The sequence below is a fragment of the Trachurus trachurus genome (assembly GCF_905171665.1).
Source record: "Trachurus trachurus genome assembly, chromosome: 2".
Taxonomy (NCBI): domain Eukaryota; kingdom Metazoa; phylum Chordata; class Actinopteri; order Carangiformes; family Carangidae; genus Trachurus; species Trachurus trachurus.
Genome location: NC_139914.1, coordinates 1,553,021 through 1,576,884, shown reverse-complemented (window position 1 = coordinate 1,576,884; position 23,864 = coordinate 1,553,021). Strand labels below are relative to the sequence as shown.

At 41.8% G+C, this 23,864-nt stretch overlaps 3 protein-coding genes across 4 annotated transcripts; 2 read left to right on the top strand and 1 right to left on the bottom strand.

The window, feature by feature from the left end:
• The first annotated feature begins 1,007 nt into the window (after window positions 1-1,007).
• LOC310996213 (uncharacterized protein) lies at window positions 1,008-3,544 on the top strand. The gene is given in 3 exon segments (XM_083985596.1): window positions 1,008-1,432; window positions 1,436-1,720; window positions 2,804-3,544. Coding segments are annotated over 3 exon segments (564 nt in total). The 5' UTR covers window positions 1,008-1,294; the 3' UTR covers window positions 2,945-3,544.
• Window positions 3,545-4,227: 683 nt separating this feature from the next.
• LOC310996154 (solute carrier family 22 member 13) lies at window positions 4,228-13,206 on the top strand. 2 transcript variants are annotated; one of them, XM_083985507.1, is made up of 9 exons: window positions 4,228-4,650; window positions 5,899-5,996; window positions 6,226-6,380; window positions 9,258-9,426; window positions 9,551-9,653; window positions 10,299-10,444; window positions 11,266-11,477; window positions 11,584-11,944; window positions 13,022-13,206. In XM_083985507.1, exons 1-9 carry the CDS (start codon window positions 4,423-4,425, stop codon window positions 13,128-13,130), a joined length of 1,581 nt encoding a protein of 526 aa, XP_083841633.1. In that variant the 5' UTR covers window positions 4,228-4,422; the 3' UTR covers window positions 13,131-13,206. The 2 variants fall into 2 exon arrangements, with proteins under 2 accessions (XP_083841633.1, XP_083841634.1); XM_083985508.1 differs by having other exon boundaries at window positions 4,512-4,650; window positions 5,903-5,996.
• Window positions 13,207-14,784: 1,578 nt separating this feature from the next.
• On the bottom strand, window positions 14,785-23,322 carry sh3yl1 (SH3 and SYLF domain containing 1; the record flags this gene model as incomplete). Its single annotated transcript, XM_083987474.1, has 9 exons — window positions 14,785-15,094; window positions 15,283-15,354; window positions 17,394-17,559; window positions 18,514-18,658; window positions 19,116-19,244; window positions 21,207-21,319; window positions 21,525-21,589; window positions 22,615-22,728; window positions 23,196-23,322. The coding sequence occupies 9 exons, from the start codon at window positions 23,320-23,322 to the stop codon at window positions 14,886-14,888; spliced, it is 1,140 nt and encodes a 379-aa protein (XP_083843600.1). The 3' UTR covers window positions 14,785-14,885.
• Between the last annotated feature and the right edge of the window lie 542 nt (window positions 23,323-23,864).

The following is a 23,864-nucleotide window of genomic DNA, read 5'->3' as shown; positions in this document are numbered from 1 at the left end:
TGAACATCCTCCCTGCCTCCATTTTTTACTTCTGTCTCAGTGTGTTTCTACTAAACACACTCTCTCTGCTTACATACACATAGTCAACAAACTCTGATATTAATCAGAAACAGCGATTGCAGGAACATGGAGGAATATCCTAAAAGCAACTTAAGTGAATATTTACTGTCTTATTCAGAATAAGATCAACAGTCAGACCTTGTAAACGTCGTAGTGTGTGTTCAACGTGGTTCTAGTGAGTCGACTCTTCATCTGCAGGTTCAGGTTCAGGTTCAGCGTCTTGTTGTTTTTCACTTATTGTTTTTCCTCCTTAATCCTCTGAGTCTGTTTCTGCTCTCTCTGTGTTTCTGCCTCCGGCTCCGAGCTCGGCACTGATCTGCACTTATTATTACTGCTGGATAAGAGACACAGAGACAGAGACACTGAGACTGTCTGTCTGTCTCTCTACCTGTAGATTTTATATAAAACCATCTTTTCTTTGTAGCTGAGGAGGAATAATGTAAATATTAAATATCGAATCTATCTACACACAGCCCTTCATGCCGTTCTCTCTCCTCATTGGATAAAACTTGTAGGATACAAGGAAAGTTTTCTCCTCGGCTCAGAGCAGAGCAGAGCATGGGGAAACTTGGTATCGGCACCGACACCCTGAAGTGTGAAGTTAAAAGGGTCTAGTCAACACAATTTAAAATACAAAAGGGTTTGAATATTGATGAGAAAGTGAGAGGTTGGGTGTCTCTGTTGGATGGGAATTGAATTTACAATTACAATTAAAAAGTCTGGTATCTTGGTGAGAAGGTGGGAGGATGAAATTACAATTACAAACTGCAGCCCGACACATCTCAACAGATACTGGACGGATTAAGGTGAAGTTTTGTGCAGCTGTGGAGGAGCTGGTGTGTGACTGAAGCTTCATGTCAGATCAGTATGAACCTTTAATCAGGAGGAAACGTGAGTAAATGTTCAGTTTGTGTCCTTTTTCATAATGAAAACACTAAATGTTTCAAGTTTTCTCCACTTTTGACAAACAGCTTCCAGCAAAACTTCACTTTTTCCACCTGACGACGTGTTTTTCTAGTTTTTTTTTACTGTTGACTCAGTTTCTGTTGATTCTGTAAAACAAACAGCAGAGAATCAGAAATCTCCACCGGCTGCTGCTGCTGCTGCTGCTGCTGAGACTTCAGCAGAAGTTTCATGAAAGTGAATAAAAGTTTTACAAAAAGCGAAGCGAACGTGGAGAAAGGAAACAGAGAGAGCGGACAGATCCTCACATTCCTGCTCTGATCCCGTCTTCATGTCAAAGCTCACGCAGCTTCCTGTGTCTGAAATCGGCTGCAGGCCACTAATAAAGTCTGACTCCTCCTCACTCCAAAGGTCCTCCTGCTCGTCGACAAGGAGGTCGCAGGCGGAGCAGGAGAAGCCCACAGAGACCTGACTGACGGACCTGGAGGAACGAGGGATGGGAGCGCAGGAGAAGAAGAGGGAGAAGGAGGAGGAGGAGGAGAAGAAGGAGGAGGTCGCTCCTCCGGCCGAGAAGAAACAGAAAACCTCCAAAGAAGTTTATTTCTCCGTCCTGCCGGATCGATACGAACCGCTGATCGAGGAGCTGGAGGAGGAAGAGGAGGAGGAGGAGGGGAGAAACGAGGCGCTGGAGGAGAGGAGGAGGAGGAAGGAGGAGAAGAAGAGGAAGAAGAAGAAGAAGTATAAAAAGTACAGAAAGGTAAGAAACACACAGGTGTGGTGGGAATTTAACAGTCAGAGACAAAGTACTGAATCAAAAGGAACTTATAATGTGAGACATGTTGGTATAAATAAACACAAAGCTACAATAAAATTAGAGCGCACATTTCTATTGTGTCATATAAATATATAAATAAACATAGCTTTACTCAGCAGGCAGCAGTAAAAATATAACACGTGAGGAGATTAAACTAAGTCGAGTGTTATTTGATTCTCTCGCTGCGACGTTAAACATTTACTCAACAGTGTGAGTTTGAGCTTTGACCTGGAGCAGAGGTGACGTATCGATGATAAAGAGACGACTTCTCACTCCCTCCGCTTTATTAAAACATCATTTACTTTACTTTATTAATTTACAGGCCGTTAATTACGTGATAACGTCAAGAAATAACAATTAATTGCGTCATAATGTCAAGAAATATCCTAGAAATAACGGTCAATTTCATAGTAATGTCATGTTTTTCATAAAGGCAAAAGATTACACATGCTTTTCATGCTTTGAATTTTTTTGGGAAACGCCTGAATTTTTCTCCACCAAGTCCTTTGCGATTGACCGTCATTTCTTGGCTATTTTTTGACATTATGACGCAATTAATTGTTATTTCTAGGCTATTTCTAGACATTATGACACAATTAATTGTTATTTCTTGATGTTATGATGTAATTAACAGCCTGCAAGTTAAAGGGTTATATAGTAAGTATTTCATCTTTTTGTGCTCAAAACGACTCAGTTGTCAGTTAAGTGAAAGTAAACACAACAGTTTACATTGAGTTTATTTACCTGTTCTCCAGCAGCGCAGCAGCCTCTAACCTCAGGGTTTCACTGCTGTGAGAACAAGAAAAAACAAACACAAACATGTTAATCTGGTTTGTTTACACCTTTTAATCTGCTAAACTCTGACAAAATCAAATATAAAGACACAAACGTCAACAGGATTAAAGCTCATGAATAGATGATAGTGCTGCATTCACAAACCGTCAGCAGAATGGGAAAACTCAGCTCCTCCAGTGTGTGCGGTGGGAATCTAACCTGTGATCTCTCCTCTGTCTCTCGGGGCGACAGAACTTTGGGAAGGCGGTGCGGTTCAGCTGGAGGTGTCTGATGGTCGGGTTACAGAGCATGGCCTCCACCTACTCCACCCCGCTGTCCGCCATGGCAACGGTGGTGACGGAGGTGAACCGGTCGGCCAGCAGCAAAGCATGATGGGTCGACTTGACCTGTTGCCGGCCGGGTCCTTGGCTGTGACACGAGGAGAACATTATGGACTACTTTTATAATTCCTCAGTGTAAATTATAAATGTATATATTTCTACTTCTTTATTCAAACTTTACCACCAAAAACATATATAATCGTGTGGTTATTCTTACATAACTGATGTGTTTACCTGGAGTTTGTTTATGTACTGTATCATCCTATATATATTTTTTGTCTGAAATGCCTTTTTTGTATTGTTTTTAATACGCAAACATAAGAACACATCCTGTCTTCTTCATTATGTTTGCTCAACTACTTAACAAGAAAGACATGTGGTGTAAACCAGAATACTGAAACAGTTTCTGGACATAATCAAATAAATTTAATCTTAAAATATGTAACATACGTGTTGTTTTCCAAACAAATAATCATACAGGAAATAAACACCTATCTTTTCATCTTCTCTCCTTTCCTAAATCCTCCTTCCTCCTGATTGATTTCCTTAGTTTAATCATTCCTAATAATGTTTTTTTAAAGGGGTATCTGCAGCATGTAAATAGGTTTTTGGAAATACAGTGACCTCATTTCTATATTTTACATTAAAATAAAGTTAAGATTAAAGAAGAAAACTATCCCTCCCTCCTTTCTCCTTCTCCTCTTTTCTATTAATATTATTATTTGTTCCTTTCCTTCTCTACATCATTTGTATTTTATTTTTTACCTTGTTTCATATACACAGAAAGCTTACAAAATGATGAATAATACAAATGAAATGTTATTATATTTTGTATAGCTGAGTCCGTTATATCTTTTCGTTGTATTATGTATTCTATATGTATACAATGACAATAAAGAAACTTTGATATAAGGACCAAATAAAAAGAAAAGTATTAATCGGTCAAAGTTCTTGTCATTGTGCATCCCTTAGAAATTACTATGGGAAGCTGCAGATAGAGCCATAAGAAATTAACCCTACTAATTTTTTGATTTATTTAATGAAAATTGTTGTTTTATATGCAATAACTTACAGACTTTGTTAGTTTCGGTTCAAATGTGCAATTGTACCTTTTTTTGGTTGTTGTTTTTTAATTTTGACCCACCATGTATTTGAGTTCGACTCCCCTGGTGTAACGCACCACTTGACCACGTCGTGTCGCTGCGCCGCCATGTTTTCACTGCTCCACTCCTTCTTCTCCTTATGAGGAGAGAAAAGGGCGGGGAAAGAAAGAAAAAAAACAAAAACAAAACTTGTGGATGGAAGTTCAGAGTACGTTTGAGCCGTCTGTGGTTGGTTGGCTGGTTGGTTGGTTGTGAGTCCGTCTCTGGCTCTGGCAGCTCAACAAGCGTCTCCCCAGTGACAGCAGCAGCTGCTCGGCCACACACCGTGTCACTAACAGGATGGGGAGCTCCTGAGAAAACTTTTGGCTGGTCTCCATTTTTAAAGTTGACCCGCTGCCGGAGCTCAGCGCACCGTCACGCCGGCCCAATGAGGGGGCTGAAGGGGATGTCTCCGCTGCAGTTCTCCGTCTACTGGCGCCTCTCGCTCGTCTTCGTCTTCACGTCTTTCCTCTTCTTTCTCGACATATTCACGGCCGCCATCACCGCCTGTCGCCATGACAACGGTACCGACTCGGCGGCGGGGAGCAACCAATCACGGCCCTTCGAACGTTCGGAGAGCGAAGCCGATTGGAGCAGCGAGAGCGGAAACCGAGACGTGAGTGGTGATTACGTCCACGAGCTGAAGTAGTAGTTCTATTACCGTTAATTGACGTTTAACTGACAGTTAACGGTTCTACACATTCGTACATGACGGTTCACTCAAAGTGACACATTACAGGTGAATAGGGTAAAAAATATATATTATATTTGGGGTATTACAAGTTTTTGTCAAATTGAATGTGTAAATAAGGCAGTATCTAATGAAATATGCCCTAATTTGCATATTTCCAGAACAGAAATCTGAACAATGGATAAAGCCACTTTCAAAATTCTTGTTTTATTTTGTTGACAATTATACAAACGTTTTTTTTTTTTTTTTACAGAGGGGGTTTTTCTCTTTTTATCACTCTGTAAATAAGAAAATACTGTCACCAGCCATAAAAAAAATCTACTTTTGACTTCATTCTTACAAAATGAAGTAACAATAACGACCTTAATGTGGATTTTCTACCATGTCTTTCTACAATGTTGCAAAAGACATGTTGCAAAATAGCCCAAAATCTTAAAATTGATCAGTGCACGATAAAACAATGTTTTTGCTTGTAAGTGTCTGGCCTTAACAGTGGAATCTGTACATTTATTCAAGTATTTAGAGTCAAAAACAGCAGACAACTCATCAGACAAACTGTTAATGAGCAACCTGAAGCTGTTCATCAACTGTCACTGTCAAAGATTAAAGGAAAAGATAAATACTTGGCAGATGATATGTCACCAAGAGTCAGAGGACACAAGTACAGTAGATAAAGCTAGCCTAGCTTAGCACAAGGGCTGGAGATTTGGATTTCAAGGGTTAAAGAAATAAAAATAAAACCAATCATATGGAAAATAAGAACCAGATACGACCTTGGTATAGTTATCTTAAACACTGCATTGGAACTGTGAGGCCAGGATTTAAATGTCTAGAAAATGTAAATGTTTTGTTTTTACATTAAATCCAAAAGCATTTGAACTTTTTAACAGGTTTGACTTGAGCCACGGTGAGTTTTAGGATTTTTTCATTGTTTGAATCCAAAGTTGAGGATATTTTTTAAATTCTAACAATTTAAAATGAGATATTAAACTGAAGTGAAGGTGTTTGTCTGCAGAAACTCAGAGGTCGGGGGGGTCAGGGTGCAGCCTGAGGGGCCTGGAGCAGGAGCAGACTTCAGCCCCAGGGCACCATGTGGACCAAACAGTTTATTCTGGGGGGTCACAGTTTGTCTGAAGTAATTTATTTGTGTGTGTGTGTGTGTGTTTGTGTCAGTCAGTGTGTGGTTGGACAGACTGGTTGTCCTATGGTCAGACTGTGTACATGGTCGGGCTGCTGCTAGGCTCTCTGATTGGAGGAGCCATCTCTGACCGGTACACACATCCCTTTACACCTCCATTAATCATTTATATATAATAATATTAATATAAATACACAGATACCTTGTTGATGTGCTGCTGTGCTCTGTGTGTGTGTGTGTGTGTGTGTGTGTGTGTGTGTGTGTGTGTGTGTGTGTGTGTGTGTGTGTGTGTGTGTGTGTGTGTATGTGTGTGTGTGTGTGTGTGTGTGTGTGTGTGTGTGTGTGTGTGTGTGTGTGTGCAGCTATGGCAAGCGTCCGGTGCTACTGGTGTGTGTGTGCGTGCAGGCTTTGTGTGGCCTCGTGCCCGCCGTGCTTCCTCAGCCGCTCCTCTTCCTCGCCGTCCGCTGCCTGACGGGCGTCTGCTGCTGCTGCATCAGCATCTGCTCCTTCAGCCTGGGTAACACACACACACACACACACACACACAACAACAACAACACACAATAACACAAGAGTGAAAACTGAAGAATAAAAGCTTCAGATTAAAGGGACAACGAGGAGTTTCTATTTGGTTATAGAAAAGTCTCACGTTAATGTGGATGAATCTCCGCTACCCACACTTGTTAATGGGCCCATTTTCGATAAATATATCGTTTTGTCTCTATCGTTATTTTGTTATTATTAGTGGTGGTGGAAATGCTGGGCGAGCCGACCAGCGTTTCTTTACTTTCGGTTTCGTGGCGAGTCATGAGAATAACGCAGCTGAATCGCTGTTTATGGTGGGAACTACGACGGTATGTGATCGTCTTTGAACCTCTGACTTTAATTATGATGAATGAAAACATGAGTCTGTCTTGCGCCGGTCAAAGAATTTCACGGTGCGTGCGGAGGCTCATAAATGTAGTGTGAAAACGCTTCGCTTTTCCAAAACTCCTCGTTGTCCCTTTAAAGTACATTCCTTCTTCCACTGACCCCCCCTCCTCTGACTGAAGACCCACTCTGGCCTCAGAGAGCCGTGGTTCACCGGTTGTGTGGTGAGTGTTATTGGACCACGGTGGGATACACGCTCACACACACACACGGCTGATACAAGAGCACGTGTCCCAGATAGAGTCACACTGACCGGGGCTCAGTGGTAATGAAGCAAGATGGCGTCCTGCAGCTCTCTGGCGTCCGGGCCACCGCTGAGATCGGCTTTGACGTTTTGTGGAGCGAAGGACTGACAGGCCGTCGGAGGCATCGGGTTCATTAAACCCTCCAACAACATCCTGAGCTCCTATTATCAGAGGCTGGAACATGATGTAAAAATGAATTCATGACGTTTCATCGGTCTTTATCAGGTTCGTCTCAATAATCCAGAACCACTGGTGAACCGGCCCATAGGGATGTCACGATTACTCATTTTCACAATTAATCGCCACAAGTAATTGATCATAAAGATTCCTAAATGCCGTCACTTTCCAAAAAAAGATTAGTTGGAAAAAAAAGTTGGAACCATATCGGCGCCAAAGTAAAGGTAAATGTGCAGATACTGGTCCATTTACCTGACGTAACATTGAATTGGTAGGAATTTAAATGTTAGCATATTTGTAATTTAAAAAAATGATTAGAATAAACTTAAACATTTGGTATAGATGACAATTAATGAACATTTCCCCTGGGGGATTAATAATTGATCCTATATTAATAGATACTTAAAGGTCCAGTGTGTAAAATGGGGGTAAAACCGTGACATCCAGCGTTCAGATTCAAGATGGCAACGCTCTCTAAAGCAAGACCGTTCCTATATGTAGATATAAAAGAATAATTATAAGGCTACGAAAACCAAACTGGTTTTATTTTATAGCGATTATGCACTTGATATAAATATATTAATGGGTAGTAGATTCAGATTTTGCCAATAAACCTTGTTAAAGGGACAACGAGGAGTTTTGGAAAAGCGAAGTGTTTTCACACTACATTTATCAGGGTTCCTACGCAAGTATGGAAAGTATGGAATAATATGGAATTTGATTTCATACATTTCCAGGTCTTGAAAAGTATGGAAAATGGAAACTAATGTATGGAAATATATGTATCTTAATACTTTTCTCGGTTTGGTCTTATTCACATTATTACTTTGTAGCCTATGCGCTATTGTACCTAGCTACAATATCCTGGAAATGATTTGGTTTCTTAATGGCATACAAATTCAGAATAATGAAAACAAATGATTAATTGCATGCTTTATTAATGTGAAACATATCTATTTACTCAAATGTCACAAATTATTTAAAACATTTTTTACTGAGACACTGCAAAAACTCAAAATCTTTCCAAGAATATTTGATTTGCCTTATTTCTTGTCAAAATGTTTCATTTCTAGTCAAAACTAATCTCTTTCCACTTAAAATAAGACTCGTCACCTAAAAATGTACTTGTTTTTAGATCATTTTCACTTGTTTCAAACAAATTTTCAATTGAAATAAGAAGAAAAATCTGCCAATGAAAGCAAGTTTTTTGTGCTCGTAATAGAAAGAAAAACTTGCTCCACTATCAGATTTTTCTGCTTATTTCAAGCGAAAAATCTGCTTGAAAGAAGTAAAAAGTGTCTAAAAACAAGCTACTTTTTAATGTGATGAGTCTTATTTTAAGTAGAATGAGATTTGTTTTGACTAGAAATTACATTTTGACTAGAAATAGGACAAATATTCTTGGTAAGAGTTTGAGTTTTTTGTAGTGGAAATCCGGAAATTAGGGTCTGGAAAAAGTATGGAATTTGGAAATTTAAAATGTGTAGGAACCCTGATTTATGAGCCTCCGCGCACCGTGAAATTCTTTGACCGGCGCAAGAACGACTCATGTTTTCATTCATCAAGAATTAAAGTCAGAGGTTCAAAGAGGTTCACATACCGTCGTAGTTCCGACCATAAACGGCGATTCGGCGGCGTTATTCTCATGACTCGCCACAAAACCGAAAGTAAAGAAACGCTGGTCGGCTCGACCAGCATTTCCACCACCACTAATAATAACAAAATAACCATAGAGACAAAACGATATATTTATCTAAAATGGGCCCATTAACAAGTGGTAACGTAGATTCATCCACATTAATATGAGACTTTTTCATAACCAAATAGAAACTCCTCGTTGTCCCTTTAATTTTTACACACTGGACCTTTAAAATATTTTGTGTAAATAATTGGTAATTTAATTCTATCTTGACCATCTTAGATTTTACATATTCATAGTGTCGTGAAATGAACTATTACATAATAATCGTAATACCGGCCCTTTAAGGTGTGACCAATAAAAACAAACCTGTGTGTGTCTGTGTGTGTGTGTGTTGTTGCAGCGGTGGAGTGGACGGCGCCCAGCGCTCGCCTCTGGCCGCCTGCCTTCCTGCCCTTCTGCTTCAGCCTGGGGACGATGGCCGGGGCCCCGCTGGCCTGGCTCAGCCCCACCTGGACGCACCTGCACCTGTCGCTGGCGCTGCCGCAGGTCGTCTGTCTGCCGCTCTTCCTGTACGCCAACACACACACACACACACACACACACACACACACACACACACACACACACAGCTGCGTTACACACCTTCTGTGCTGCTCTTTGGAAACATGTCCTTTTGCTTCTTTTTTACTCCAGCTCCATCCCCGAGTCGCCACGCTGGTTGTTGTTGAAGAGGAGGACGGATGTTTTGGACCGTTACCGCGGCAACAGCCCAGCAGATAAACAGTGTCTGGACCTGGTAAACAAACAAACAGACGATCAGTTTCAGTTCAACAGGACCCGTATCGATCAAAGCGTCTTGGAGCTGAGAATTAGTGGAATTTAGTCCGACTCTCAAACTTAAAGGGATACTTCACCCAAAATCGATAATTCACCAATTTTCTAGACTGAACAGATTAAGGACGTTCTGTCTTTGTTTGATGACGAGCGATATCGTTTGGACGGAGTCGTCCCTGTCTCTGATTTAATAAGAGACGTCAACTCACCAACAACATTAACACTGAATTAATGAACTGGAAAGATTAGAAATATTTATTTTTGATTCATTCCCATAGTTGTATTATTTTCTAGATAGATTTTCTAGAAATATGGTTAAATATTCATTCACATTGGCAATTTAACTCTTCACTGAGACATGGTAACTCTCTCTTACTGACACTTCAGATTCAGTCGTACACTTTACTAAAAGTCTGAGTTAGACGCTTGATATCTAACTTTTAAATGCAGCTTTCAGCCAAGAAGTTTTTTTACTCATAAGTCGACTCTTCGTGTTCAGAGGAATTCTGAGCAATTGATAAATACGACCCCAGAACACACGCTATCACTATCGGATCACAGATGTTTACGTGTGTGTGTGTGTGTTCTTGTGTGTGTGTGTGCACAGCTGTTGGACTCGGCCTGGTCTGACCTGCAGAAATCTACGGAGGCTCAGAAGGAGGAGGAGGCGCCGGGAGGCCACGCCCCCAGTGACATCATGCACCTGAGACACCCGACGGTGCTGCTGCGCCTCTTCATCATGAGCTACCTGAGGTAACACACGGGGTTGTCTGGTGTGTGTGTGTGTGTGTGTGTCTGTGTGTGTGTGGTGGTGGGGGGTCAACGGGGGAAACATACATGTATTTGCATTTCAACGTCCCGCTGAGACCCATGTGGTGTTACAGGAGCCTGAGGCACAGGTGTGATAACAGACCGACAGCTGACCAGGTCAAAGAGTCAGAGAGTCGCTCACCACATGGAGTCTAACATATATATAGAAAAAAGACATAATAATAAACAAAACAGTTGTAATAACTGAACAATATTTGAGGGTGAACTGAGAACAGAGTGAAAATATTTAATTGTGATATTATAGATCAGGCCTATTCAAACAGTGGCCTTTAGAAATCCCTACAGTAGTTTTTTTAGTTTAGTTTAGTGGGTTTATTTTCAAGCTTTCGTCATTGTTTTTTTGCACTTTTTGATGAGTCTGTGTTGAATGTGACCAATTTTTTAATTGATAAAACATTAGTTTGCTTTTTAATATTCATTGATTTCTGTTAGTTTAAAACCACAAGCCGCTGAAAACCTCTGGACCAGATAAAATTCTTGGTTTGAAAATCTGGAATCTCAACAATTTGACCTTTGACCCCTCCTCCTTCAGGCTGCGTCTCTGATTATCAGATATTGATTAGCTGGACTGTGTGCAGCGAGTTGAATGTTATGAATGAACGCACAGAATCAGCTTCAGTGACCAATCACAACCTGCTACAGAATCATTAATAAACGTTATTCTATTGATATTCTCTCAGATCGGTAAATCTATTGATCTATTGATTGTTGTGTGTCTGTTTGTGTGTGTGTGTGTGTTGCAGCACAGCGTCGGCGCTGACCTACTTTGGCATCTGCATGAACATCGGCTCCTTCGGCGTCGGCGTTTACTCCGCCCAGTTCTTCTCCGGCCTATCAGAGGCTCCGTGTCTGCTCGTCCCGCTGGTGCGTCTGGGCCGCCGGCCAATCAGCATGCTCGCCCTGTTCCTGAGCGGCGCGGCCTGCTTCCTGTCGCTGCTGCTGTCCAGATACCACGGTGAGACCAGACCAGATCGATTCAACTTAAATTAAACTTGGTCTCTAAGGCTTTAAATTGTCCTGCTATTGATTATTGATCAGGTATTGATTGTTGGTATTTACAGGTGAGCCGGTGCTGGTGATGAGTTTAGCTCTGCTGGGAAAACTCTGCATCCTGGCCGCCATCTTTATCTCCACGCTGTACAGCATCGAGCTGTTCCCCACCGTGGTCCGGCAGCGCTGCGTGTCCCTCGTCAACCTGTGTTTCCGTCTCGGCTGCCTGGTCAACACTCTCGTCCCGCCCAACCCCAACGGAGCGATCTCATTGGCCGCCATGCTCGTGTACAGCAGCGGGCCAATCGTAGGCTGCGGCCTGTGCCTGTTGCTCCCGGAGACCAGCGGCATCCCGCTTCCCGACACGGTGGAGGACTGCGACCGGCAGCCGAGGCCCCCCCCACCCAACATGGACGCCCTGTGGAGCAGAAGGTGGGAAACTGAAACTTACTTTTTAGACTGTTATTTTAAAGGGATAGTTCAACATTTTGGCAAATTGGCCCATTGCCATAATCCCTATAGTCATAGCAGTAGGTTCGTTACCTTTAATTGTCGGTGCAAGCTATTTTTAGAACGGCGGAGCAGAGCCATGAGCTGCTCAGAGCTACGCTACGGAGGCTCATGGGATTTCTTGGTTTCCCTCATCAAACTCAAGTTGTGACCTGCACATTCACCACGCCATGCGATAATAACAGAACGTTACCAGACAGAGTTGTTTTAGAGGGAAATACAGAAACTGCTTGATGAAAAACTGTCCCTGAAGGCAACGTGCATCAGCGGTTTTGCATGAATTTCCCTCTAAAATGTTTAACTATCCCTTTAAATTAGACTTAATCGTCATTGCACAAAGTAGAACGAAATTCACTGTGTCATGCCTGAATAAAAGACGTTGTGTTATTATCTCATAGCGTGGTGAATGTGCAGGTCACAACTTGTCCACCAGAGCGTTGTGGAGTTGTTGGGTTGTGTATTTGATGAGTTTGATGAGGGAAACCAAGAAATCCCATGAGCCTCCGTAGCGTAGCTCTGAGCAGCTCACGGCTCTGCTCCGCCGCTCTAAAAATAGCTTGCACCGACAATTAAAGGTAACGAACCTACTGCTATGACTATAGGGATTATGGCAATGGGCTAATTTGCCAAAAATGTTGAACTATCCCTTTAATATTATTGTATTTTCTCTGCATAGGAACAAAATAAAACAGTAACCTCAGTGACCTCTGGGTTTAAACTTCATAAAAGCACCGACACGCTGAGGCGACTGTGCAGGAGTCGGGTCACGTTGGTCGTTCGTTACCAGAGGTTTTTTTTTTTTTTTGTCACGTTGCAGCTTCACAATTAAATCTGTACCTTCAACCAGGAGGCAGCAGACAAACTCTTAGAGCATTTAAAGATCAACTACATTCAAACGGTGGCGAGAAAGGAAATGAATTACATCACACACACACATTAACAGCTGCAGAGTGAATCATTACGGTGATTTCATGTGTGTGTGTCTGTGTGTGTTTCCAGGAAGCTGGTGAGCAGCCAAACCAGGAAAACAGAGATGGTCCCCGCTGAGAAAGACGACACACACACACCCAACGCACACACACGTGCACACACACCGTCTGAGGCTTAGTTTGTTTTGACTGCAGCGATTCAGTCTGATCTCCGTTTGTGTTTAGTTCTGGTTTTAAATTAAAAAGACCAAAGAGTGTGTGCATTTATGTGCGTGTGTGTGCGTTTGTACTGTACAAGACTCAGTCACATTGATTTTCACCCTTCAGATGATGCTGGAGGATTTTTTTTTCTTCAACACTTGAAGAAACTCGTTGTGTTTTATTCTCCTGTTGTGTTTTTGTTTTTGTTTTTTAATCACTGTGGAAATAAAGTGTTTCTGTAAAAGTAAAGTCCTGGTGGTGTTTACACACACGTTATTCTGCCCTCTGCTGTCAGAGAGTGGGAACTACAGGAACAGTGACACAATGTCAATTAATCCTCCCGTTGTCCTCCTGGGTCAAGGAAGGAAGGAAGGACAAAGGGAAAAGGGAAGGAAAGATAGATGGAGGGAGGGAACAGATTGGGTCAAAAAGTAAGGATGAAGGGGAGGGAGGGAAAAAGGATTGTGGAAAGACGGAAGGGAAAAAGGAAGGAAAGATGGAGGGAGTGAACAGATTCGTTCAAGGAAGGGAGGGAAAAGGGATTGTGGAAAGAAGGAAGGAAAGAAAGACGGAGGGAACAGATTTGTTCAATGAAGGAATAAAATAAAGATGGAGGGAGGGAACAGATCAGATCAAAAGAGGAAGGAAGGAAGAAGGGAAGGAAGGAAAGATGGAGGTAGGGAACAGATTGGGTCAAAAAGGAAGGAAGGGAGGGAAAAGATTGTGGAAAGAAGGAAGAGAAAAAGAAAGAAAGATGGAGGGAACATATTTGTTCAAGGAAGGAAAGAAAGATGGAGGGATGTTGATTTTAGTTCTGCTTTTAATACGGTGCAACAACCTCACTTACTGTTAAAGAACCTGAAAAATATGAATGTAAATGTAAGTGAAGGTCACTCAGAGTAGCCAACATCCCAGTTATTATAATATATTTAAATTTGCGGACATGAACTCCTCAGTATGTCATGATGACATCAACATCGACAACATCAACATTGATTTTTAAATGTGCTTAAAAAACAAAAAAGAAACTAAAGAAATGGTAATTGACTCAAGGCAGGTGACGACTTTTGTGATAATGTATTTTTATTTTACATATTGAAGCAATGGACTGTAGTAGTTGTTGTCTTAATGTTATTCACATTTGCTCTTATTATTATTATTATTATTATTATCATCAGGTTTCACACTGGTGCTGTAAATGACTGTTAGACTGTTGTCTAATCTATAAGTTACCAAGAATACTGAATAAATGATCGAGACAGTAACAGATCCCAGATTCCTGTAAAAAAAAAATAAAAAGTGCAATTTTATTGTGGTACAAAATGTTTTGTGTTTCTTCCTCATTTTATTTTATTCTGAAGGGAAATGACACTTTTATTTTGTACTTGCAGCAGCGTCACCATCACCAGAACTCAGTAACTAAACCCCAAATAAAACAAAGAGACGTCTGAAACAGCCGACGTCAGTTAGTGGAGATTTCCAACTCTCCGAAAGGTCCCTGAACTCACCACTGAAGTTTTAATTTAAAGTGCTGCGTTCAAGGTCTGGAGATAAAACTGTTATAAACTGTGTAGAAATATTCCAGGAAACTAATTATTATCATCTAAGAAAAATCCCATCAGCAATAAAGGAAAACTCGTAACAACTTCTTCAACAACCGGTCATCGTTCGTCCCCGTGGAGACTGTTGCTTAGCTGCAGTGCCTCCGTTCGCCAGCAGGGCGGCGTGATGATTCAGTGCGACACAAAGTTGGCGGGGAAGATCCCTACCCGCCCGTCGTCCAGCTGCCCCTCCCACCAGTCGAACTGCGACTCGGTCTTGGTGATGACGGTGATCCTGTCGCCGGGGACGAAGCTCAGGTCGCCGGGCTGCTGGCCTGTGAACGGATGGGTCGCCGTGACGACCAGCTGGCCGCCGGCCCCGCCCGCTGATGCTGCTGCGCCTACAGGGGAACAAAATACAGTCAATCAATCAATCAATCAATCAATCAAGATTATCTATAGAGCACATTTACAGTTAAAATAAAGGGATAATACAAAGAATTTAAGTGATAGACAGAACAAAAGCAGCAATAAGTCAAACATTTAGAGCTGTATCATGTAAAAAATGAATAAATAAACTGTCTCGTACCAGAGTTTCTGGAGGCAGAGTGACCTGAAACAGAAAGAAAACAGGAAGTAGGAGCTGAAAGGTGTGTGCGCGCTTGATTTGTACTTTACCCACACTCACTTTTCACGTTTTTCTCAGTTACTCAGACACTATTTGGATTCGGCTCACCAGATGTTGACGGACTAAACATACATGTGTCTGCTAATTAGCCCTACCATTTAAAGATGGTTACATATGACACATCAATCACAATATTCATTTGAATGGAAGAATTTGCAACTGACCCCTTTTGATTTTTGTATCAATAAGCGTAGTATTCCTAAAATTTGCATTGTCTTACAATAATACTATGGTATTATTTAATTATTTTGTAATATTTATCAGTGAACAGTTGGAGTTTTGTTTTGCGTAGAACATACTGTACTGTAGGCCTTGAGTCAATGTGCAGAAGTTACCAGTGCTATTAAAACTCAATAGCTTAGTGTGAGACAAGAAGAATGGAACAATTTGCAATACAAAAAAACTTTTATGAAACATGTACTCTACTTTTAGATGATTTATTCACTGTATGATATCAAATAAATGTACTTCCATATTCAAACGGTTTATATGGTTTAGGTTGCAGGTCGTATAATTAACATAACTAACATTCAATAGATTTTGTAAAAGTATGAACTTTATGAACTTCAGTCTCAGTTAAACCAGAGTGAGGGAAGCAGCTGTGAACACTAGAGGGAGCTGCAGCCTGAGAAACAGACCATAATAATAATCATCAACGCCATTATCATCACTGTGTGTTTAAACACTGAAATAAAAACAGGACGTGTCTATCCTGTTAATGTTCAACACACACACACACAGAATTATTAATGTGTCAGTGTGTGTTGATATTGGCTGCTTCATCAAGGTTGTGAGTTAATAACAGACCTGAGTAACACACACACACACACACACACAGATCCTCGTGTGTGTGTGTGTGTGTGTGTGTGTGTGTGTGTGTGTGTGTGTGTGTGTGTGTGTGTGTGTGTGTGTGTGTGTGTGTGTGTGTGTGTGTGTGTGTGTGTGTGTGTGTGTGTGTGTAGAAACTAAAACACTGATCTCATCATCTGTCAGCCGTTGAAGGAGGTGGAGAAAGATGAAGAGAGTGGTGAAGGAGGAAAAGAGGGAGGCAATGGAGGAAAAACAGGGAAAAAAAGATAAGAGGAGAGAAAAAGTGGAAGGAAGTAAAGAAAGAAAGAAAGAAAGAAAGAGATTGATGGAGGAGGAAAAAGGGGACAAGGAAGGAAAGAAAGATAGAAAGAAAGTGATGGAGGAGGGGAAGGAGACAAGGAAGGAAAGAAAGAGATTGATGGAGGAGGGAAAAGGAGACAAGGAAGGAAAGAAAGAAAGTGATGGAGGGGGGGGAGACAAGGAAGGAAAGAAAGATAGAAAGAAAGTGATGGAGGAGGGGAAAGGAGACAAGGAAGGAAAGAAAGAAAGTGATGGAGGGGGAGGGGAAAGGAGACAAGGAAGGAAAGAAAGATAGAAAGAAAGTGATGGAGGAGGGGAAAATGAGACAAGGAAGGAAAGAAAGATAGAAAGAAAGTGATGGAGGAGGGGAAAAGAAGACAAGGAAGGAAAGAAAGATAGAAAGAAAGTGATGGAGGAGAGAAAAGGGAGACAAGGAAGGAAAGAAAGAAGGAAAGAAAGTGATGGAGGAGGGGAAAGGAGACGAGGAAAGAAAGAAAGAAAGAAAGAAAGAAAGAAAGAAAGAAAGAAAGAAAGAAAGAAAGAAAGAAAGAAAGAAAGAAAGTGATGGAGGAGGGAAAAAGGAGACAAGGAAGGAAAGAAAGAAAGAAAGAAAGAAAGAAAGAAAGAAAGAAAGAAAGAAAGAAAGAAAGAAAGAAAGAAAGAAAGAAAGAAAGTGATGGAGGAGGGGGAAAGGAGACAAGGAAGGAAACTTAGAAAGAAAGAAAGATGTAAGAGAGTGAGGGAGGACGGGAAAAGAAGGCAAGGAAAGAAAGAAAGTAATTGAGGAGGGGAAAAGAAGACAAGGAAGGAAAGAAGGAGATGAAGGAAGGAAGAGTGGAGGTAAAGTAGAAAGAAAAGGAGATAAAAGAGGAGATGAAGAAAAAAAAGGAGGAGAAACTCACCTGAGGTTTCAGATTTGTAGATGGAGACGGATGGGTAGAGGGCGTTCTTACTTCCTGAACGTGCAGCGGCGTCGGCAGCTGATCCGGGAGCAGCTGATCTGGGAGCAGCTGGTCTGGGAACAGCTGGTCTGGAAGCAGGAGGAGCTGGGGGTCTGGACGGAGCAGACTGAGAGCGAGGGGGTGAGGAGGGGGAGGAGGGGTGAGAGGGAGAAACAGCAAAAAAAAACAAAAATCAAAACAACATCTGAAATAAAGTGAAAACTCTGTGGTTTTGGGGAAAAGTCAACGACATCTGGAGATGTTGACATGGAGATGACGTCATTTCCTCACATAAAAAAAAAACCCAAAAGAATAAATTTCTCAAAAGAGAGAAATGTGGTGAACAAGCTCAAGATTTTTAAATTGTACGACATAAATTTTTTTTTTAAAAATCCAGTGGACAGTGGCTGTAAATCAACCGGTGAACCTGTAGAAAACATTAGAAACAGACCAAAACAAAACAAAAACTGAACCAGTGAAATCTGCTGAGTCATGTTTATCATTCATTTCTGCTGCGTCATCACATATAAAATAAAAAAGGAGCAGAGGAGGCATCCATCTTTAAAATCTCCTGCACCTTTCAGGAGGCAAGTGAAGGCAACACGACCACCTGAGTGGGACTCTGCTCTGTGATTGGACCTTCGTTGTCCAATCAGATTGAGGTTTAAACATTTTTTTAAGTGCATATCATGAAAAACAATTAAATCCAGGTGGATGTGCAAAAGTGTAAAAAGAAAATTCTAAAAAATGCAAAAAGTCATCAAATGTATTTTCTTTTTTATATATAAATAAAGACAATAAAACTAAGTTAAAAGTTGGACAAGTGAATAATTATAATAAACTGATAATAAATGACAAAAAGGAATAAAAAAAACAAGTTAAATTCGTAATTGAGACTTCAGGGTCACACAGACAGCGTGGGAACTTTGAGAACTAAGTTTTAGACGCTGCTTTCTGCTCTAAATCTGAACACATGTAGCTTTACTCATTCTGTCTTTTTAGATATATAAATAAAAGTACAAATCTTTATTTTACAAATTCTTATTTTGTCTTTACAGAAACATTTAATAGAGTAGGCTACCTTTGGACCCATGTACTTGCTGCTCCAGTCGGAGGTGTAGGCGTCGGCGTAGGCGTCCAGGACGGTGTACAGGTCGTAGCACTCCGACGGCGGCTCCACGTCTCCGTTCAGAATCGCCGTCGCTCGGATGTGTTGTGAATAAAACCTGGAAACACACACACACACACATTAACACACACTTCCAAAGGGACCACAGATATGGAATGAACTGAGTGACAGCCTCAAAACATCACGATCTATCTCCTTGTTTAAACGTCATCTAAAGGAACAATTGCTAAACTCATATATATATATAATGTACATCCCGGGATCACAAACTATATGTTAAGTGTATGTTGTGTTGTATGTAGCATGTTAAATGTATGTAAGTGTCATGTGCATGTAGATGTGTTTACAATGTGTGTCTAATGTATGTAAATGGCTCCTACCACAAGCTTCCGTTAGCTTCCCCAGGAGACCAGTTCACACACCTTGTGACTATCAAGCCAACTATGATTTTTGTTGTGTGTGTGAATAAAGTGGGTGCATCGTGGGTGCATCGTGAAAATCGAACTTCCTGTCCAGGTTGAGACCCTCAGGTGGGGGGGTGTGTGGCCTCGTACTTGCGGTTGGTGTCTTTGCGTTCGATGAGGTAGGACCCCTCCAGCGAGATGCCGGCGAACAGACCTCGGGACCGGCAGTAGGTGAACACGGCCGCGGTGCTGCGCACGGCCACGTCCGCCTCCACGTTCCTGACAGACACGACCACAAACACCACAACGTCACAATCCTACGTCCTCAAACGCACCACGAGTGCACACAGGAAAGAAACACAGATCTGGATTTATCAATTTAATCATTAATATATGAATTTGTAGCTACATTTATTGTTTGCATTTACAATAAAAGAGTAAAATGAACTCAAGAACAGATTTTTTTTTAACAGAGTCAAATAACACCAGCTAATCTGTGCAATAAAATGAGACAATCAGTGCAATACTGTCCACAAAATCTTTTTTTATGTGTTTTTTATGTTTTTTATATCATGACTTGAATGAATGATTGTGTACATGCATGTGTTGTGTATTTTTTTGCTTCTTTTATTCAGGCATGGCACAGTGAATTTCGTTGTACTTTTTTTCAATGACAATTTAGTCTAATTTAAAGGGATAGTTAAACATTTTAGAGGTAAATTCGTGCAAAACGCTGATGTGCGTTGCCTTCAGGGACAGTTTTTCATCAAGCAGTCTCTGTATTTCCCTCTAAAACAACTCTGTCTGGTAACGTTGTGTTATTATCTCATAGCGGGTGAATGTGCAGGTCACAACTTGTCCACCAGAGCGTTGTGGAGTTGTTGGATTGTGTATTTGATGAGTTTGATGAGGGAAACCAGGAAATCCCATTAGCTTCTGTAGCGTAGCGTTCTAAAAATAGCTTGCACCGACAATTAAAGGTAACGAACCTACTGCTAAAACTATAGGGACTATGGCAATGGGCCAATTTGCCAAGATGTTGAACTATCCCTTTAAAGCCCAGTTCTGAATGTGATTGGTGTATTGATCCAGCGCTGCAGTGGCTGATGGGAACTCATCATCATATAGGTGTTTATCTCCGAGGTGTTCCACCTGGCACCGTCCCAGCTCCTCTGTCGTTTCTCCCTCTGGTTTCTGTTTCTGTTCACGTCCTCTCCTCAGACCTCAGACCGACCGTTTGTCACAGCTCAGTTCTTCAGCTGGAACAGACAGGCTACCCCCCCTCCACCCCCGCTCCCCGCTCCCCGCTCCCATTACCTGTTCTTCAAACACCTCGCCACGCCCACGCACACCTGCCAACACGCGCCAAAACCTGTCGAACTGCTCCGAGAGACAACTCTGTCCTGGTTGCTTCTAAAAATAACCTCCAAACACATCATCAATCTAAAGTAAATCACAGCCGGTTCTGTAACTGCCACGACCGACCGCCACTGAACGCCTCGTAAATCTCCAGGCGAAAACATCAAAACCTAAACTGTAATTCACATCAACACTGAACCAAAGATATTCAATAAATGGAAAGATACTCCATGAGAGGCTCTAATGATAGAAATGGTTATACTTCCTGTCTCTCTAAATGGGCGTGGCCAACCGTCACCACCTCGTCTGTGGTCGTGTCTGTGGATTTATACAATGTGTAGGTAGATGAAAGTGAGATATTTATATTTTCTTATGATAACATTCAATATTTACACTACTAACAGTCATATTTAGCATGACGAAAATAATTGTAATCATTTTCACGGGAGTTCGCGGCCGTTTGTTTGACGTTGCCTAGGAGATCTGTGCCAAATCTGGCGAGAGTGTGTCGTAGAGACAGAGACAGGTCTGGAACAAAGTGGATTTTCTCCTGATGTGTCCGTCTGAAAATTGCCATTTTGGTGTCAAACTGTTCAGAAGAGATGTGACTTGTGAAAAATGAGTCCAAAATTTACTTCAGTGACTTTGGGGAGAAAGGACAGACCATAACCGGTGTTCACGTTAAATTGTCCCATTGGAGTCAATACACTCTATGCTGCCTCTGGTCTCCCTAAAGGGGCGTGGCCGAGCAGAAGCCTAGTGACATCATACAGGAAGCTGACTCGTAATGGAAGGTCTTGGTTTATAAACCGTCTCTGACTGAACATTAAAGGTGTTTAAAGCTGCAGACACGGTGAGAGTGCAGTGCAGGAGCTCGCTCACCGGCCCATGGGTCCCACGGCAACCGTGAAGTTCCCGCCCAGCGTCAGGTTCCCGCCCTTGGTGAACGCCTCGATGGCCCGCCGCTGGTTCAGGATGATCACCAGGTCCGACACCTGCGCGGTGGGTGCATTCAGGGACAATCTGACATGTGAAGTGTGACATTGTTTTGAAGCAAAGTGGTGCATTCAAAGCCTCTGAACCGGAACAAAAACAATTGTCAGGTCCTTGAGTGCACCAACACAGCAAACATAACAACGTGTGCATGTGTTTGTTCTTTTAGTAAGTAGATTTTATTTAAAAAAAACAAACATCACCCACCTCCACCCCGATCTCGAAGCCTCCGCCCAGACCAGCGATGCCGATGGCAGACGGAGCCGACCAACCTGAGGAGGAGAAGAAATGTTGCTTTCATTTTGATTTATTTTGAGATAAAAACACAGGAATAATTAAATCTTCTCCATTAGTCATTCAGATCAGATCAATATCATGTTTAAAGGGATAGTTCAACATTTTGGCAAATTGGCCCATTGGCATAATCGCTATAGTCAGTAGGTTTGTTACCTTTAATTGTCGGTGCAAGCTATTTTTAGCTATTTTACACAATCCAACAACTCCACAACGCTCTGGTGGACAAGTTGTGACCTGCACATTCACCACGCTATGAGATAATAACACAACGTTACCAGACAGAGTTGTTTTAGAGGGAAATACAGAGACTGCTTGATGAAAAACTGTCCCTGAAGGCAACGCGCATCAGCGGTTTTGCATGTATTTCCCTCTAAAACAACTCTGTCTGGTAACGTTGTGTTATTATCTCATAGCGTGGTGAATGTGCAGGTCACAACTTGTCCACCAGAGTGTTGTGGAGTTGTTGGATTGTGTATTTGATGAGTTTTATGAGGGAAACCAAGAAATCCCATGAGCCTCCGTAGCGTAGCTCTGAGCAGCTCGCGGCTCTGCTCCGCCGTTCTAAAAATAGCTTGCACCGACAATTAAAGGTAACGAACCTACTGCTATGACTATAGGGGTTATGGCAATGGGCCAATTTGCTAAAATGTTGAACAACTTCAAAGACTTCCTCCTCCTCCTCCTCCTTTTTCTCCATTTCCTCCTCTTCTCGTCATTGAATGTGCAGCTCTGCGATCTGATTGGCTGAACCACGGCTCCTTTGGTGTAAAAAGCCGGAAAATGGAGTGTAGCGTCAGCGCACGGCGTGGAGAATGTGACGGCCGCCACCGCCGGACGAGCTAATTAACATCCACACACTAACGCATCAGATGACTGCAGCTCGTTACGCTGCAGGGAGAGCTCAGCGTGTGTGTGTGTGTGTGTGTGTGTGTGTGTGTGTGTGTGTGTGTGTGTGTGTGTGTGTGTGTGTGTGTGTGTGTGTGTGTGTGTGTGGTCTTACGTCTGTCCGACAGTCTGGCGATGACGATGCCACTTCCTCCTCTGGCTGTGATCATGAAGCCGGCCTTGATGACCGAGATGATGGCCAGACCCTCGGCCTTCGCTATCACATGAGCTGCAACACACACACACACACACACACCTCACTGAACACACACCTTCAAACCTTTAAACCTCATTGAACATCCTGTTATCTAAGACGTGACCTGGTTTTTATGGTGAGGAATATTAAAATCTGGAAAATCTGTTTTTATTTCGCCCCAGTTTCATCGTTGTGGATTTTATTTCATTACAGTTTTGTTCTTGTTCTTTTATTTATCTGACCGAGTTTCTGGTTTTATTTTGAAAGCTGCTGCAGAGTCATCTTATCACGGACCAATCAGCGGTTACATACAGTACACACCCATCTCTGTTGTAGAGTTTCAACATTTTACTGTTTAACAATCAATAACTTTGATTATTGAAACTGTCCTGAGTGCAGCTCTGCAGGAAACTAAAGACGGATCAGTGTTAAAAGGTAGAAAAAAATACTGTGAACTTCACCTTTAAAGTTTAAAGGAACAAAAATGAACAGATGCTGACCTGGGATCAGTTTGTCAGGGCCGTTCCTGTTGGAGATCTCAGTGAAGTCCCTCAGGATCTTGGCGGCCTTCTTGGCCTCCGACTTCAGATTGGCCGGGATGGGGTTACTCACTGGGAACACACACATTACACGCCGTGTTAATAAACACACACACAGTGTTTGACCCGTTGCTGCCGATCTGATCTGCAGTCGACAGCGTTCTTCAACGAGCTCTTTGTCCTCCTCAACTGATCCCAGCTCAGCTCAGAGACGCTGAGCAAACTCCAACATCGTGTCAGAGGAGAAGAAGGAGAAGAAGGAGGAGAAGCATCACAGTTTCTCCTCCTGGTTTCTTTGAGAGAAAATTCACATTAAAGTAATTGATGATTTTAAAAGGTTAATAGACAAACCCAACACTTTGATTTGTGATATTGATTGATATATTGGTTTCCGTTCTAATCTAAACTGTGACCAATTCATAGTCTTTAGATCATGTACGAAGCAAAAATAACAAAGATTTTCTAATTTTCTGTTTCTAGAATGTGAATTTTTATATGTATGTATGTTTTGTTTTGTATGTTTTTTTGAATTTTTGTATGTATGTAGTATGTAGTAAGTATTTTTTCTAGTTTCAACATCTATAGACTGGTCAATCTTTTAGATTCTCTGCTCCGAGTACATGGAACAGT

What these genes read in the sequence shown, in the direction of transcription:
- LOC310996154 (XM_083985507.1), top strand. Translation starts at nt 4,423, where the DNA reads ATGAGGGGGCTGAAGGGGATGTCTCCGCTGCAGTTCTCCGTCTACTGG. An exon ending in GGAGGAGCCATCTCTGACCG is followed by an intron (nt 5,997 to 6,225) that starts GTACACACATCC and finishes GTGTGTGTGCAG; the next exon opens with CTATGGCAAGCGTCCGGTGC. An exon ending in GTCTGTCTGCCGCTCTTCCT is followed by an intron (nt 9,427 to 9,550) that starts GTACGCCAACAC and finishes TTTTTACTCCAG; the next exon opens with CTCCATCCCCGAGTCGCCAC.